The 16,963-nt window shown below is 37.2% G+C and overlaps 2 protein-coding genes and 2 pseudogenes across 2 annotated transcripts in view; 1 reads left to right on the top strand and 3 right to left on the bottom strand.

The window, feature by feature from the left end:
• The window catches only part of LOC111630368, a 10,890-nt gene extending 4,381 nt beyond the window's left edge, over positions 1-6,509 (bottom strand). The window contains exons 1-3 of the mRNA XM_023374454.1: positions 6,441-6,509; positions 4,836-4,963; positions 4,301-4,391 (exon numbers count right to left, since the gene is read on the bottom strand). Of these exons, the coding sequence (XP_023230222.1) occupies positions 4,301-4,391; positions 4,836-4,963; positions 6,441-6,509 (288 nt within the window). The remainder of the gene's footprint in view (positions 1-4,300; positions 4,392-4,835; positions 4,964-6,440) is intronic.
• A 3,646-nt stretch (positions 6,510-10,155) lies between these two features.
• LOC111630367 lies at positions 10,156-13,869 on the bottom strand (annotated as a pseudogene).
• Positions 13,870-13,933: 64 nt separating this feature from the next.
• LOC111630366 lies at positions 13,934-14,743 on the bottom strand. The gene has a single exon (XM_023374453.1). It carries the CDS (start codon positions 14,741-14,743, stop codon positions 13,934-13,936), a length of 810 nt encoding a protein of 269 aa, XP_023230221.1.
• A 921-nt stretch (positions 14,744-15,664) lies between these two features.
• LOC111630369 lies at positions 15,665-16,741 on the top strand (annotated as a pseudogene).
• Positions 16,742-16,963: the final 222 nt, after the last annotated feature.

Genomic DNA, 16,963 nt, shown 5'->3' with positions numbered 1-16,963 from the left:
AATCCACACATAGCTACAATTTATTTTGTGTTATTTATTTCTGTGTTTGTTATATCTATGGAGACTCGAGAGACTACTATGTCATCCAAACGAAGTAGAACTAATTCTTCCGCATCAAACAAGAAAAGAAAAACTTTATCTTTGAAATGTAAAGTTAACATTGGGGTATGTTCATAAAGTTGAACGAGTTAAGCGAGAATGATGTCATCGTTATTCCTATTTCGTTAGACTTTTCGAATGATTTGTTACTAACGCATTTAACTCGTTATTATTAAAGACTTCGATACAAAAATGAAAATTTGTGAATTGGCAAAGAAGTTTGATCTACCGGAATTGTCGGTCAGAACAATTATAAAAGACAAAAACAAAAATTCTCGAAGCTGTGAAAATGCTCAATCTTTAAATTCAAGCATCATTCATAAACGTCACAGTATTATCGCTGAGATGGACACAACGTTAAAATTATGGTGTAATAATCAAGTAAATGTGAAAAATTATAAAATAATATAGGCCTAATTTGTTATACATATGTATTATCTAAGATTTTATTAAGCATTTTTTTCTAAATTATTGTTTTTTTTTTAGTCTCCGGCCCCAATTAAAAATTATTTGTATGTATTTATATGCGAAATTATACCCCGACTTACGCGGTTACCGCTCGATCCCACCTATCGCGTAAGTTTGGGGTATTACTGTACTTACAAGTTAGCATTCATTTGAATAAAGGTAAGATTATTAAAATGAATAAATAAGAAATTACAAATGTTTTTATCCCAAACAAAATGATTGAAAGATTATTAAATAGAAGTTTAATCTTTAAATTTATTTTTTCTCTTTATCTCAGTTTTATTAATTATTTGTCAAATCTAGTCATTGATTTTTGCTTAATAAAAATAATTGAATACCAGACTAAGATACTATTATACTAAAATAAATTTCAATTCATGCATAATAATTAAAACAAAAATGTTTGTTTATATGAAAGAAATTAATTCTTGTAGCTTGTAGTTTAAAAGATCAGAAGTGTAACATGCATAATATAACCATTAAATATTAGATACTTTCAAAATAAAAATGATCTTATAATATTTATGAATATAAATTTCATAACTTTATTGTCTGTATTGTTTTCAGTTTATTCAAAACCTTTTAAAGTTCATTTCTTTCATAATTTTTGTTATCTATTATTACTAGGAATATATTTTTTTTAATGGGTTAAATATAAAAATTATGACTATAATTCTGTCTTTAATTTTTCAAATTAAAAATATCTCTCGTCAGTGAAAAATTGAGAGTTTTATTAACAATGGAATATAACAATTATAAACCTAATAAACATTACTTATGATGATACTTGCTGTATAGACCATTAATTTTCTGTTTAAGATATTCTTTCAAAACTTAAATCTTGATGTTACTTGTTGTTTCTGGAGAATGTTATAGAATTATAATTAATTATATAATATTCTCAAGAAACATATTTTTATTATTAAATAAAACATTATATTTTTGAATTTATAACTCTTTAATAAATCCAAATAACTCTGCAATGTTAATTAAGTTGTTTCTGTTTATTCATTAAAAAGATAATGAAAAATAATGTCAATTGGAAAAAAATAGTTTGATTAGGCAAATTAGATAAAAGAAATTGTAACAGACCATCAAAATACATCTTCAGTTGCTGAGATAATTTATTTAAACATAAACTAACATTTTCAGTCTATTCAATAGACCATCCTCAAGTTAAACAAGAAAATTAGAACAATGGTGTTCTAAAATATCTGATATAATATTATATATAATGTAATAATATCATAAATAAACAGAATAATACCAAAAATGTAAAATTAAGGCATAAACTAGGAGTTCTTAAAAACTTTTTAACTAGATACTTTCACACAGTTGGTAAACTTTCAGTGTCTCTTGCATTCATGCATGTACCTTGTAGCTTACCCTTATATATTCTATAAATTTCAATTTTTTCTACACTCATCACTAAAGTTTGGGAGTGCATGGACTTAACAATATCTGCTTCCTCCCATTTTACTATAGAGCCTTCAGCCTACACATCTGAGATAATACTGTAGCATTATAATCCTTCTTGACATTATATTTGTGCTCCTTCAGCCTGATTCCCAAACTTATTGTTGTAACACCAATATAATTTTTCTTGATTCCTAAATGCACAGTCTCATATGGAATCCTGTATACCCTGCCTTTCCTTCTTTATTAATATTATCGTATAGAAGTTCGGAGCTCTTTTCAAAACCATTTTTGACCCCTTGCAGTCTGCAATTTCTTTCAGGATGGCTTTCGTATTTCTGCTGTATGTGAACTTTGTGATTCTACCAATATCACTGTTTGGAGTCTTTGTCATGCCTATTTTGTAGCTTCTAATCATTCTTGTTATTGTTTCCACTCTTATTGTATCCTATAGTTCTGGCCACTTGTAAAATTCTGTCAATTTCCTTCTGCCTATCAACTATACTACTACAATACAGAAATGCTCTTCTAACAAGAGCTTGGAACACAGCCAGTTTATATCAGTAAGGATCATTTGATTGTGATGGGATGTAAAGTGGACTATGTGTTGGTTTGATGTAAACACTAGTGACAAAATGTCCTTTGAATTCAATACTTATGTCTAAAAAATATATCTGTGTATAAAATATAAATAAAAATATATATGTCTTTTCCTGCCCCCCTTTTGCCACATGGTAGATCCAACTCAGTGATTTGCTCCTGTGTTGAACTTGGGGGCATTGGGGTTGAGGTAAGGAGGTTAAAACTGGGTGTGTGACTGGGCTGGGAGATTATTCAGGTGATCTCAGCGACAAGACGAGGACAGAAGGAGCAAGAAGAGTGATAATTTTTGAGACTAGGTGCAGGGTAGTGTGTGATAGTGAATGGTGAATTAGTTGAAAGCTGGAAAGGAAAGACTGCACAACCAGGTCAGTGTGAAGATTCTGTTTCAAACTATTTTTTTCTGCTTGGTATAAAGTAAAAGAAGTAATCTTCAAATTGATTGTTGGTATGTTTTATGTCTACGTGTTATGGGGATTCGGTAGCAATATATTGTCAGAAAGATTGTGTGTTAACATTATTTGGTAAATTGGATTGTGTCAGGCTCTGTACATTCCTGTGGGTTTCCTTGAAGTACTTTATGTTCTTAGGAAAATTAAACGGTTATTTTGTTAATCTGGATAGTTGTCTTTGTCTAGTCCCTACTGAGACCAGTGGATTTCCCCTCTTAAGCATCTGCTCTATCAAGCATGCTCGTTATAAATTTGGCCCATCGAAGAAATCTCTGAAATTCTCTGTGTCAACTCATTTGTACCATTCATATTCTCACATATCATTGACGAACTTTTCTGTTCCATCTTCAATTTAAGGCCGTCATTGTTACTATTGATCTTATCAATGAATTCATTAATTTTTTGGTTATTCTTAAAAACAACATTAATTATGGTTAAAATTTTCTAGCATTACCCTCAACAGTAAATGTTAAAGATGTCCAGTGTCTATCTATGCACCTAGTTGTGACAGAAAAAACAAATAAAAGACACCGTTTCAGAACAGGCAATAATCTTCAATCAATGTTTTCAATAATTTTTGTGTCATTTGCATTCTGTTTTTTTTAATATAATCCTCCAATGCTTTGTTATAAGTTTGTCTTCTTATGATAACCCAATATGTTACTTTTGTCTGCTTTTGTTGCAACCAAATCATTTCCTTCAGCCAACTTCTAGTGAGTTTGATATCTTTGTTTGTACTGCTTCCTTTCCTCCTACCTGCCTGGTCTTTAATGACAGTTTTCTATCTGAGGTATTCTTTTTCTAATGAATCCAGTCCATTGATCCCTCTTTCAATTTCTTGAATTGAGGTTTTCCAAGATCCTGTATTTTCCTGTATTTTGATAATCTGTTAATTATTTGCTGAGTGAATTTTGTTAATTGAAATTGTAACGTGATAACCAATATGTTTAGCATATGCTAATTAACATTTATTTAAATCAACATCTTTCAAATATTAAACACCATCTACAAAAAGTTCATAATTTTAAAATTTTGATAGAAAATATCCAATTAAATTATCTAGTAAACTTATATTTCATAATGACTATAATTAAAATTAAGCAAAAACAACTACACTATATACTGTTTCTGAAAATAAAATTTGTAATTCAAGATTTCAGCCTTTTTAATTAAAACATATCAATTCTCATTTACTGTAAATAAAAATTGTTTTTACATAATTTATTTTTTATTATTATTTTTATATATTATTAAATTATACTTACAGTATTAATTAACATAGCAAGCTGTTCTAAAGGATGATAAGCACCATCTGGAAATCTATTTTTATCATTCTGCTTATGACTTAAATCTACTCTATAAATAAATAAATTACATATTAATATACATATCAAGTACATTTACAGTTTATATAGTAATATGTTCTTTTTAAATACATTTAAACGTGTCAAATTTTACTCAAACAAACTAATATAAAAATTTTGATTTTCAAAACAAAAAACAACTCATAAATTAAGAAATTTAATTCTTAATTTATAAGTTGTAAACAGCTGTAATATATTATCGTAATGTAAAGTAAAAGTAAAAAGAAATATAAAATGAAATCACAGATTACTATTTTATTTTATTATGTAATTTGTTCTTGGGAATACAATTAAATAAACTTTAATAACCAAGGAAAATATCAATACAGCATAAACAATCCAGCATACAATACTTAAATCCTCATAATAGTTAAGCCATACTAATAAAATTTAGTAAAGGATATTATAAATAATGCATAAACAACATTATGCTTACCTAAGTGAATTACTCATGAAATTTTTTACTTTATTAATTAAAGAATTCATATTAAAAGCAGGATTCCAATATGATAATTTAAAAGGTTCCAAAACTTGAATTGAACTCAGGGATTCTGAATTTAATCCCTATATAAGAAATCATTAATACATTATAAAAAATAATTAATATTAAATATTGTAAATATAAAGTTTGCTATTCAATATTATTTGAATTAAAAAAAACAAATTCAAGTGTCAAAAAGTAAATATTTGTTGAACATTTGAAATTAATATAATATCAATCAGAAATTAATTACACAAACTTTAACATCTTTCCCAAAATATTAAAATTTTGTACAAATAATAAGCTATATTTGGATTTAATTAAACCCAACCCAATAACTTAGTCATAATTAATAATAATAAGCATTTTTTTCCTATCTCAGTTAATTACAGGGCACTTAAATTTCTCATGCTTTTAGTCATTCTTTATCTAATAAAATCCAACAAGCTGTCAATAAATTAAAACATTTTTGAATTATAAGACTAGATTCATTAATAAAAACTTAAAATTGTGCATTAAAAATAATTTAAAAAAATTCCATTGTAAAACTAAGCAGATAAATCTTAACAAAAATTCCCATTTTTATCATTTTTGTTAGATTAAATTATATCATCTTTCATTTAAAATCTAACCAAGAAAATTTATTTTAATAAAATATTTAATAAAAATTTCTAGTGATACAATCAATTGGTCATATATTGAGAACTTTCATAGTAATTTTTGCATTAAACTTATGATCATTTTATCAAGATTATAAAATTGTTTAATATTTTCATTTATCTTAATATCTATTATGAGGTTTATCATTGTATAAACAATCAGTTCAGTCATATGCTACTAAAAACTGATCATGTACTATTTCTGTAATTTTACAGAAATATTGTTCTTAAAATAAAAGTTTTTAATTGTTTGTTTAATGTTCTAAAATAAGATATATTAAATATAGTTTTTTACTTTAATATATAAATCATGTTTTACTTTTTACATATTTTTGTTTATTAAAGTATGTAAAAGAAATTTTATTTTAAAAATAATATAATTATTTATTTTATATTTATATATCAATTTTTATGGTAATCTGAGTTTGTTAAGCTGTTGGATAAATGACTAAATCTGGCCTGACGATAAACATTACTAGTGAAATTTGCAATATTGAAGAAAATTATTTCATTCCATGTAAATACTGATAGATAAAGTCCATAATTGAATTAGCATTTAATTGTAAGATGCAGAGATTTTATTTTTTTCTTATATCTGATCATTAAAGATCAATGTTATAAAGCATACACTATTATAATAATTAAAATAATTAATTTGCTTATAAACAGTAGTTTTAATATATATATTTGAGAAGTTTAGATAAGTAGAGTTACTGAGAGAAATGAATTGGCACTATTTAGTATATTCTAAATTGAATAATCTACTAGATGACTGTAATTAAAATATCCTTCAACACTGTCTAGAAAAATATTTAACAATCCAAAAGCAACTCTGTGACAGCTTAAAGATACTAAAAGATTACAAAGAAATACTAAAAGATGTTTACTAGTTTTGTCATACTCCAACTGCCTCAGCAATAATAGCTTGACAATGCCTCCACATACTGAACATTGCTGTATGTGGAGGCATTGTCAAGCAATGTTATTGCTGTATGCAATAACATTGCTGTATATTGCATACAGAAACTGCTGTATGCAATATACAGCAGTTTCTGTACAAACATCTCATTGATAACCGAGTAATTAATTGTGCATTCCTTCTGCCTGGACATCTCATTCTCCAGATTTTAGAGTAATTTTTGGTTGTAGGAATATTTGAGAAATGTGGTTTATTAATGACAGGTTGCACATTTAGCAGTTTTGAAAGACAGTATCACACTGATGTAAAAGTCATCCTACAGTCTTTCATTGAACACACTGTTCAACCTGTGGCATTGATCGCCAACAAAAGAGTTCAGGTTGCACAGGTTAAACAGGAGTCCGCACTCAAGACGAGGAGTCGACAAAAGGACAAAGGCACGTGTTCGAATCGGTCTTTTATAGCCTCCGGACTCCCTCTGGTGGCGATTGAACGGAGTTCGGAATTAGTCGCCACAGTACTCCCCCCAAGTGCTGAAGGCACGAGGAGCTAGAGGAAGAGTGGATTGAACCGGACATGACATCCTGAGCAGGTAGTCGTCGATGAGGTGGCCGAGGTGGGAAGCGACATGTCTGCTGGAACTGGCTGAACCGGAGTGTGTGATGTTGTGGTTGGGGGTGGGATGTCGGGATTAGATCCGGCTTCGGGAGGTGACGTGAATGCTGGCTTCAGTCGATCAATGTTTATGGATGATGTTCGTCCGTCGATTCGGACTTTGTACACCGTTCCCTGCCGAGATATCACTTCATATGGTCCGTCGTAGACTGGTTGTCGAATTGCGTCACGAAAAATGAATACGTGACGGCAGGTGGACAGTTCCTTGTGGACGAAAACTGCACGTTTCGAGTGTGCGGACGTCGCTACTGGCCACAGCTTCCTCATAGTTTCGCGGAGCTGACCAACAAAGGAAGTTGGGTTGATCACCGAGCTTGATTCTGTAGCGAAGAACTCTCCGGGGAGTCGTAGATGGGTTCCATAGACCATCTCTGCTGACGTGGCGTTGATTCCGTCCTTGATGGTAGAGCGCAAACCCAAAAGGATGGTCGGGAGCACTTCGGTCCACCTCTCGGTAGCGTGGCATTTTAGTGCTGCCTTGAGTGGACGGTGTAGATGCTCGACCAGACCGTTGGACGCTGGGTGGTAGGGAGAGGTGTGAATATGCTTCGAACCGAGTAGGCTGGCTAGCGCTTGAAAGAGGGCTGACTCAAACTGCCTACCTTGGTCTGTGGTGATCTGCTTCGGTACGCCGAAGTGGGAGACCCATCTAGAGTAGAATGCTCTCGCTATTGTTTCTGCTGAGATGTCTGGTATTGGGAATGCTTCTGGCCAACGTGTAAAGCGATCCACACAGGTCAGACAGTAAACAGATCTATGAGATTGAGGTAGGGGTCCAATAATGTCGATGTAGACGTACGAAAATCGTTCGTCTGGCATGGACAGATTAGCGAGCGGGGCGGAAGTGTGATGAGTAACTTTGCACTGCTGGCACTGTAGGCAGGAGCGAGTCCAAGCAGTGGCGTCGGCTTTCATGGAAGGCCAGATAAATCTCTGCTGCAAGAGCTTAATCGTAGCTCTGATGCCGGGGTGTGAAAGGTTATGCAGCATGTTAAAGATCTCTCTGCGTAATGATGACGGTATATAAGGGCGTACTGTCCCCGATGAGATGTCACAGTAGAGCTGGCAGGTAGAGTCGTCAACCATAAGTCGACTGAAACACAGCCCTGTGGAGTTTGGCTTGTCTAGAAGCTCCTTAAGCTCGCTGTCGTTTCGTTGCTGTATGGTGAGTTCTTTGTAGTCTATCTGCAATGGCGTGTTTATCGCAGCTATACGGGATAGAGAGTCCACAACTATATTGTGGGAACCCTCTATGTGACATATGTCCGTTGTAAATTGCGATAAGAAGTCGAGATGTCGAAGCTGTCTTGGAGAGGCTTTGTCGGGGCGTTGCCGAAATGCAACTGTTAGCGGCTTATGATCAGTAAACAGGATGAAGTCTTGACCTTCTAACATGTGTCGGAAGTGTTTTACGGCTGCGTAGGCGCTCACTAACTCACGGTCGTAAGTACTGTACTTGCGCTGCGCGGCCGACAGCTTGTTGAAGAAAAAGGCGAGTGGTTTCCATGCTCCTTGAAATTTCTGTTGTAGGACAGCGCCTATAGCAGTGTCTGAGGCGTCGACCATAAGTGCAAGTGGTTTCGTGGCTGATGGGAAATTTAACACAGCAGCGTCTGCAAGCACTTCTTTGCATTGAGAAAATGCACGTTGCACTTCCAGAGTCCATACGATTTTTGTATTGTCGTTTTTCTTGCTTCTGGACAGGAAGGAGTTGAGCGGTGCTTGTGTGTACGCAGCTTTGGGCAGAAAACGTCTGTAGAAGTTTAACATTGCCAAAAACCGGTGCAGCTCTCGGATGGTAGTGGGTTCAGGAAACTTTCGGATGGCTGAAACCCTTTCTGGAAGAGGACTCACACCCTCCGCTGAAATCTTATGGCCGAGGAAAGACACAGTCTGCTGTCCTAGGGAGCACTTAGAAGGATTTAAGGTTACGCCGTATTCGAGAAAACATTGGAAAACTTCTCGGAGGTGTTGTGTGTGCTCTTCTTTGCTCTTGGATGCCACTAGCATGTCGTCAAAGTAAGGTACGCAGCAATCCAGACCATGGAGGACTTGATTGATGAACCTCTGGAAGGTCTGGGCTGAATTACGGAGACCGACTGGAAATTCATCACTGGGCTGCATCACTGGAAATTCAAACAGCCCGAAAGGTGTTGTGACTGCTGTTTTCGGAATGTCATCTGGATGGACGGGCACCTGATGGTTGGCTCTGGCAAGGTCAAGTGTAGAGAACATTGTAGAGAACAAGTGTAGAGAACATCCCTCTACCACTTGTGTGCAGTCCTGGATGTGTGGAACTGGATATCTGTCAGGCACCGTAACGGCATTTAGGCGGCGATAGTCTCCGTAGGGACGCCAGTCGCCATTACGCTTGGCGACCAAGTGAAGTGGGCTTGCCCACGGACTCTTAGATGGGCGGCAGATGCCTTGCTGTAGCATGTAGCTGAACTCTGCCTTAGCTGCTTTGAGCTTGTCCGGGGGAAGGCGTCTTGGTCTGCAAAACACTGGTGGACCTGTAGTCTCAATATGGTGAAAAACGGACGCCTTGCCGCGTCTCGTTGCTATTAACGAGGGATTTGTGATCGAGGGAAATTCGGCCAGCACTCACTGGAAGTCAGAATCTCCGTGTATGGTGGTGATGGTGAGAGTTGTCGTTGGTTTGGGGCGTTCAGTGCCTCTAGACTTCAGCTGCGTGGCTGCATCTATGAGGCGGTTTTTCGTGCATCCACCAATAGGTTGAAGTGAATTAGAAAGTCTATGCCTATAATCGGTTGAGTGACGTTGGCGATGATGAAAGGCCATGGAAAGCTCCTTCGCAGATTAAAATCCAATGTTAGCAGCTTGGTGCCGTAAGTTGGAATTCTCGTGCCATTGGCAGCAAAGAGGACTAGTTTCCCAGGAGTTTTTGCTTGCAGGGAGAGAGATTTAGGAATCACTGAAACATCTGCGCCAGTGTCGACCAAAAAACTCAAGTTCGTAGACGGGTCAACCATGAAAATTCGGTCAATTGAGTGGTCACAACTGTTGGCCCCAGACAGCTGCTCTGCTAGTTTCCCGAAGGCTGGAAAGAGCAGGGAGGTGTGCATTTCCTGGCTCTCTCTCCAAAGTTGGTGTGATAAAAGCATTGATTGTTCATTGGTTCTTTGAACCGGCGGTAACGGCCTTGGGACTGACTACGTTTTCGGGGGTGGAACGTTGGACGATTATTCCTTTCACGTGGTCACTCACAATGCACTATGGCCGACAATTCTGCTACTTAATTGATAAGCTGCTCAATTTGAAGTTCTAATGAGGAAGGGTGCGTTAATCGTTGACTCGAAGTAGAATTTACACTTTGCGTGATGGTTAGGTCCGAGATTTTGTTGGCTATCGTAGCCAGTTGGGGTAAGTCTTCGCTTAGCGTGGCAAGAATACTTTGAGTGTTCGCTGGTAGTCTTGATAGCCACAAGGACTTTAATAGCAGTTCCCCAACCGCCTTGCCGGCGAGAGCGTGCATACGAGTTAATAGTTGTGACGGGCGCTGGTCTCCTAACTCCAAGCCTTGCAGGAGCGTGCGAATCTTTGATTCTTGGCTTTCCGAGTGTAGCTCAATGAGGCGTTTCTTGAGGGCCTCGTATTTTTCGCTGGCCGGTGGGTGTAGAATTAAGTCACTGACTGAGTTGAGAACCTTGGACTCGATTGCTGAAATCACATGGTTGAATTTTTTGGAGTCTGCGGATATCCTGGAGATGGCAAATTGTGCCTCAAGTTGCGCGAACCATAGCGTCGGATTCGGCTTCCAAAACGGCGGAGGCTTTTGGAAGCTCGACTCGAGTTACGTTGACGGCCATTGTTTCTGGCTGGTCGCTGAGCAGCATGCTGATTTCCAGAACAAAGGATGAGAGCACAAAAAAGTCGGTTAAATATGAAACGCACGAATTGTTCGATAGCCGGGCGTATGAGTAGTGAGAGTTCCGATGAGCGAGAAAAAATAATATGCTTACCTATCGTAGGTGTGGGAAGTTATTCGACCTTTGTTCTGTAGCCATGTGATTGCCCCAAAAAATATCACAAAATAAAATATGCGGTGAATCTGGTTGTGAGGATGGAAAAAAAATCATTGAGATTAATGGCGTGGATATCCAGATGAAATTGGATTGCAGTTGGATCACGTTCGGGTCACCAATGTTGCATTGATCGCCAACAAAAGAGTTCAGGTTGCACAGGTTAAACAGGAGTCCGCACTCAAGACGAGGAGTCGACAAAAGGACAAAGGCACGTGTTCGAATCGGTCTTTTATAGCCTCCGGACGCCCTCTGGTGGCGATCGGACGGAGTTCGGAATTAGTCGCCACAAACCCTTCAGGTTTTACACTTCAGAATGGGGAACAAATTGAGCAGTATTCCTTGCATTGCTAAGATATCTGTTTAGCATGATTATCTTGTACAAATAAAATGTTTGGCATTTTTGGTTGCTGCAAGAAACATAATGGCAAGTTTTGATTTGAATTATTTTTATAGAAATGTCTTCTGCATTTCCTGAAATACATCAAACATACTTTGGTTGCATTTGAACTACTAAATCTCTCTCTGTACAGCATTGAATAGGGGTGCTTTAATTCAATCAAACTAATACTTACTTTGCTTTTTAGATTAATTTATGCGTTGAATTATACTTTTTTTTAAAAAGGTTTCAATTTAAAAAAAACCTGTATATGACCATTAAATTAATTCAAGTAAGTTTCAGTTTTACATTCTCCACTTATATAAAACAACATTATTATTATGTGCACAATCCCATAACATCAGAAAATGTAAAATGATTTTACAGAATGTTTTAAAAATCCCTTTATTCCAAAACTATCAATTTAATATCTGTAAATTTCTGTAAAAATAAATGAATTCCTTGTTTTAATACCAAATATAAAAGTTTCCCTGACTTTTCCCTATTACACAATTTCCTGGCATTTCCTGGTTTTCTGACAGTAAGTGATAGTTCAAAGGTTTTATAATAAAGTACAAAAGGAGTTATTAATTACAATTTTTTATTCAATTTACTCTTGAATTTCACTTTTAATTTATGATATATGTAAGAATATAAAAATAAAAACNATATACCCAGTGAATGTATATACATATATTACAAACTTATTTCATTAGTAAAAGTGCATAGTTGCAAAATAATTCATTTTTATTGTTTGGGCTACAAACAGTTCAAATCTGCTACTTTTGGAGCACAACCACGCTACTTTTTAACCTTCAGATCTGGCAACACTGTGCGCGTCCGCCCAGCAGTGTGCAGTTCTAATACGAAAACAAGCTTAAGCGATGGCGGTGCACAGTTGGTAAGTAGTCCTACGATTTTTTATTTATAGCGTTTTTTAAATTAGTTTGCCATCATACATTCGATGTATTTTAGACATGTCTAGCATGTGTCTCTATTGAAAATAAAATTAAGAGGAAAATCGTTGGTGTATCCTTTATAAAGTATTACCCTCCTTTGTTCAGTGTCACTCGCTGCTTATACAAGTTTTTGTCTCCACATTTCCTTTGTGTGGAGGCAAAGAGGTGGCTGTCAGTCAGAAAACCTTCCTGTTATTGCTAGTAGCTTTTAAGGGTTGTTTTTATTGCAGCATTTAGCAACCCGTTATTTGTTTATTAATTTTTAATTTATTGAAGGTGCATAGTCTACTGTCTATTTACTTTATGAGGCACCCATGGAGAGCTCAGGAGAGCCTAGTCAACAACATTTAACTAACTTCGAAGACTCCATTATCAAGTCTGCTGCTTTGCAGCTGGGGAGATTAACAAATATCTACCGCCTGGATATCCGGGATAGGGAGTCAGCAACTATATTGTGCGAACCTTCTATGTGTCGTATGTCCGTTTTAAACTGCGATAAGAAGTCGAGGTGGCGAAGTTGTCTTGGAGAAGCTTTGTCAGGGTGTTGTCGGAATGTCGGCTGGATGGACGGGCACCTGATGGTAGGCTCTAGCGAGGTCAAGTGTAGAGAAGATTGTAGATCCCTCTAACACTTGTGTGCGGTCCTGGATGTGTGGGACTGAATACCTGTCAGGCACCGTAACGGCATTTAGACGGCGATAGTCTCTGCAGGAACACCAGTCGCCATTACGCTTGGCAACAAGGTGAAGTGGGCTTGTCCACGGACTCTTAGATGGGCGGCAGATGCCTTGCTGTAGCATGTAACTAAACTCTGCCTTAGCTGCTTTGAGCTTGTCCGGGGGAAGGCGTCTCGGTCTGCAAAATACTGGTGGACCTGTAGTCTCAATGTGGTGGAAAATGAAAGCCTTGCCGCTTCTCGTTGCTACTAACGAGGGATTCGTAATCGAGGGAAATTCAGCCAGCACTCGCTGGAAGTCAGAATCTCCGTATACGGTGGTGATTGTGAGATTTGTCGTTGGTTTGGGGCGTTCCGTACCTCTAGACTTCAGCTGCGTGGATGCATCTATGAGGCGGTTTTGCAGTGCGTCCACCAAGAGGTCGAAGTGGGTCAGAAAGTCTATGCCTATAGTCGGTTGAGTGACGTCGGCGATGATGAAAGGCCATGGAAAGCTTCTTCGGAGATTGAAATCCAGCGTTAGCAGCTTGGTGCCGTAAGTTGGGATTCTCGTGCCATTGGCAGCAAAGAGAACTAGCTTCCCAGGGGTTTTTGCTTGCAGGAAGAGAGATTTAGGAATCACTGAAAAGTCCGTACCAGTGTCGACCAAAAAACTCAAGTTCGTAGACGGGTCGGCCATGAAAATTCGGTCAATACAGTCTGTGGCCAACAGTCGCAACTGTTAGCCACAGACGGCCGCTCCGTTAGTTTCCCGCAGGCTGGAAAGAGCAGGGAGGTGTGCATTTCCTGGCTCTCTCGCCGAAATTGGTATGATAAAAGCATTGATTGTTCATTGGTTCTTTGAACCGGCGGTAACGGCCTCGGGACTGACTACGTTTTCGGAGGTGGAACGTTGGACGATTATTTTTCTTCTCACGTGGTCGCTCGCGATGCACTATGGTTGACAGTTCTGTTACTTGCTGGGTAAGCTGCTCAATTTGAAGTTCTAACGAGGAAGGGTGCGTTAATTGTTGACTCGAAGTAGAATTTACACTTTGCGTGATGGTTAGGTCCGAGATTTTGTCGGCTATCGTAGCTAGTTGGGATAGGTCCTCACTTAGCGCGGCAAGAATACTTTGAGTGTTCGCTGGTAATCTTGATAGCCACAAGGACTTTAATAACGGCTCCCCAACCGTCTCTCCGGCAAGAGCACGCATACGAGTTAATAGTTGTGACGGGCGCTGATCTCCTAACTCCAAGACTTGCAGGAGCGTGCGAATCTTTGATTCTTGGCTTTCAAAGTGTAGCTCAATGAGGCGTTTCTTGAGGGCCTCGTATTTTTCGCTGGCCGGTGGGTGTAGAATTAAGTCGCTGACTGAGTTGAGCACATCGGACTCGATTACTGAAATCACGTGGTTGAATTTGGTGGAGTCTGCGGATATCCCGGAAATGGCATATTGTACCTCTAGCTGTGCGAACCATAGCGTCGGATTCGGCTTCCAAAACGGCGGAGGCTTAACAGCGACCCGAGTTACGTTAACGGCCATTGTTTCTGGCTGGTCGCTGAGCGACATGCTGATTTCCAGAACAAAGGATGAGAGCACAAAAAATCGGTTAACTATGAAACGCACTAATTGTTCGATAGCCGGACGTATGGGCAGACGGAGTTCCGATGAGCGAGAAAAAATGATGCGCTTACCTAGCGTAGGTGCGGGAAGTTACTCGACATTTGTTCTGTGGCCATGTGGTTGCTCCAAAAAATATCACAAAATAAAATATGCGGTGAATCCGGTTATGAGGGTGGAAAAAAAAATCATTGAGATTAATGGCGTGAATATCCACATAAAATTGGATTGAAGTTGGATCACGTCTGGCTCACCAATGTGGCTATTGTTCGCCAACAAAAGAGTTCAATGTACGCACTGGTTAAAACAGAGTTTGTACCTAAGACGAGGAGTCGACAAAAGACGAAGAACACGTGTTCGAACCGGTCTTTTATATCCCTCCGGACTTCCCTCTGGTGGCGATCGGTCGCCATTAGAGGAAAGTCCGGAGGAGGATCTGGTGGAATTGATCGCCACATATGTATACACTCTTTCTTTTCGCATCCTGCACATGTACCCTCCTATTTAAATTACTGTATTGTTCGCGCTGACGATTTCTCTCATCTTCACCACCTTTCCTATCACACTTTTACCTCCCTCATCCATTACCCCGCCTCCTTTTTTCACCCCAGGCGATACCCCTGAGTAGTCCTAGTCTTCCGTCCCTTTCATTAAAATAAAATAAAATATATGGATTATTCCAAAAAATTACACGTGTTTTGAAAAAGTTCGAGTCACATTAATCTAGAATTAATTTATTTTGCAGAAGGATACTTGGTAAAACCTTTCTATAAATGTACCTTTAAAATTTCAGGTGCTCATTCTAAGTTGGTCGACGTTACTGGAAGGTTATAAAAAGTGAGTGCAACGCTAGATACACGTTATAACGAAATGGCTAGTGCCAATTGTTCATCCGGAAAAAAAATTTATCATTGCTGGAAAGTATAAAGTCATACGTAAGATCGGCAGTGGTTCCTTCGGAGATGTGTATCTTGGAATGGACACGACAACTAAAGAAGGAGTTGCGATAAAAATGGAGTCAAGAGAAGTAAAGAGATATCAACTACTCCACGAAAGTAAATTGTATAAAATTATTCGAGGGGGTGTCGGAATACCGCGTACCCGATGGTATGGACGAAAAGATAATTATAATGCGTTAGTCATGGATATTCTTGGGTCAAGTTTAGGAGATCTTTTTACATTATGTTCACGGCATTTTACTATGAAAACCGTATTAATTTTGGCTGACCAGATGATTGAACGAATTGAATATGTTCACAATAAGAATATCATTCATCGAGACATTAAGCCAGATAATTTTCTTATGGGAATCGGAAGACATCGCAGTAAGCTTTATATGGTAGACTTTGGTTTAGCAAAACAATATATTCGCAGAGGACAGCATATACCTTATCGTACGGATGATAATTTGACTGGTACTATCAATTATGTTAGCATTAATACCCATTTGGGTATTGAACAAAGTCGTAGAGACGATATGGAGTCGATTGGATATATGTTAATGTATTTTAATCTCGGAAATCTACCATGGCGAGGTTTGAAAGCAGTAACCGAAACACAGAAACATGAAAAAATAGGAGAAATGAAAATGACGATACCAATCGAAGATCTTTGTGAAGGATTCCCAACGGAATTTGCGACATACTTGAATTACTGTCGTGGTCTCCGCTTTGAGGAAACACCGGATTATACTTACCTGAGGCAATTATTTAGCAATTTATTTCGCACACTTAATTATCAATACGACTACATTTTCGACTGGGATATTAAGGAAAAACAGAAGACCGACCAGTCCGAAGTAGAAAATTGATGTTTTTTTTTTTTGGTGACTCATACTGATGGGTTCTGTTTTATTTTTATGTAAAAAGAGTTTTGTCAATGGAGATGTAACAACATTATAAGAAATTCTGTGCTAGTAATGCATTTTCAATTGTTTTTTATTGCTCCGATAGCAGATACAATGTTATTTTTATATCTTAATTGTAAAGTTTGATGTGTTAATCGTTTGTACATATCTTTTAAACTGTATATGTTCAAATTAAACTTTCAGCATCTAATAACTTTTGTACTGTTTAATAATTACACAGGAATATGAATTTTTCATTACAGTATATTTTACAGAGGTTATAGTATTAAAAAAATTAAAATTTTTTTGTTAATGTGTATTAT

Source organism: Centruroides sculpturatus, unplaced genomic scaffold, assembly GCF_000671375.1.
Source record: "Centruroides sculpturatus isolate CEXI.00-Female unplaced genomic scaffold, Cexi_2.0 scaffold672, whole genome shotgun sequence".
NCBI classification, from domain to species: domain Eukaryota; kingdom Metazoa; phylum Arthropoda; class Arachnida; order Scorpiones; family Buthidae; genus Centruroides; species Centruroides sculpturatus.
The sequence above is the reverse complement of the archived record's forward strand: the minus strand, read 5'-3'. Positions and strand labels throughout refer to the sequence as shown.

Excerpts from the sequence above, each read along its gene's own strand:
- LOC111630366 (XM_023374453.1), bottom strand. The coding sequence starts at position 14,743 with ATGTCGCTCAGCGACCAGCCAGAAACAATGGCCGTTAACGTAACTCGG.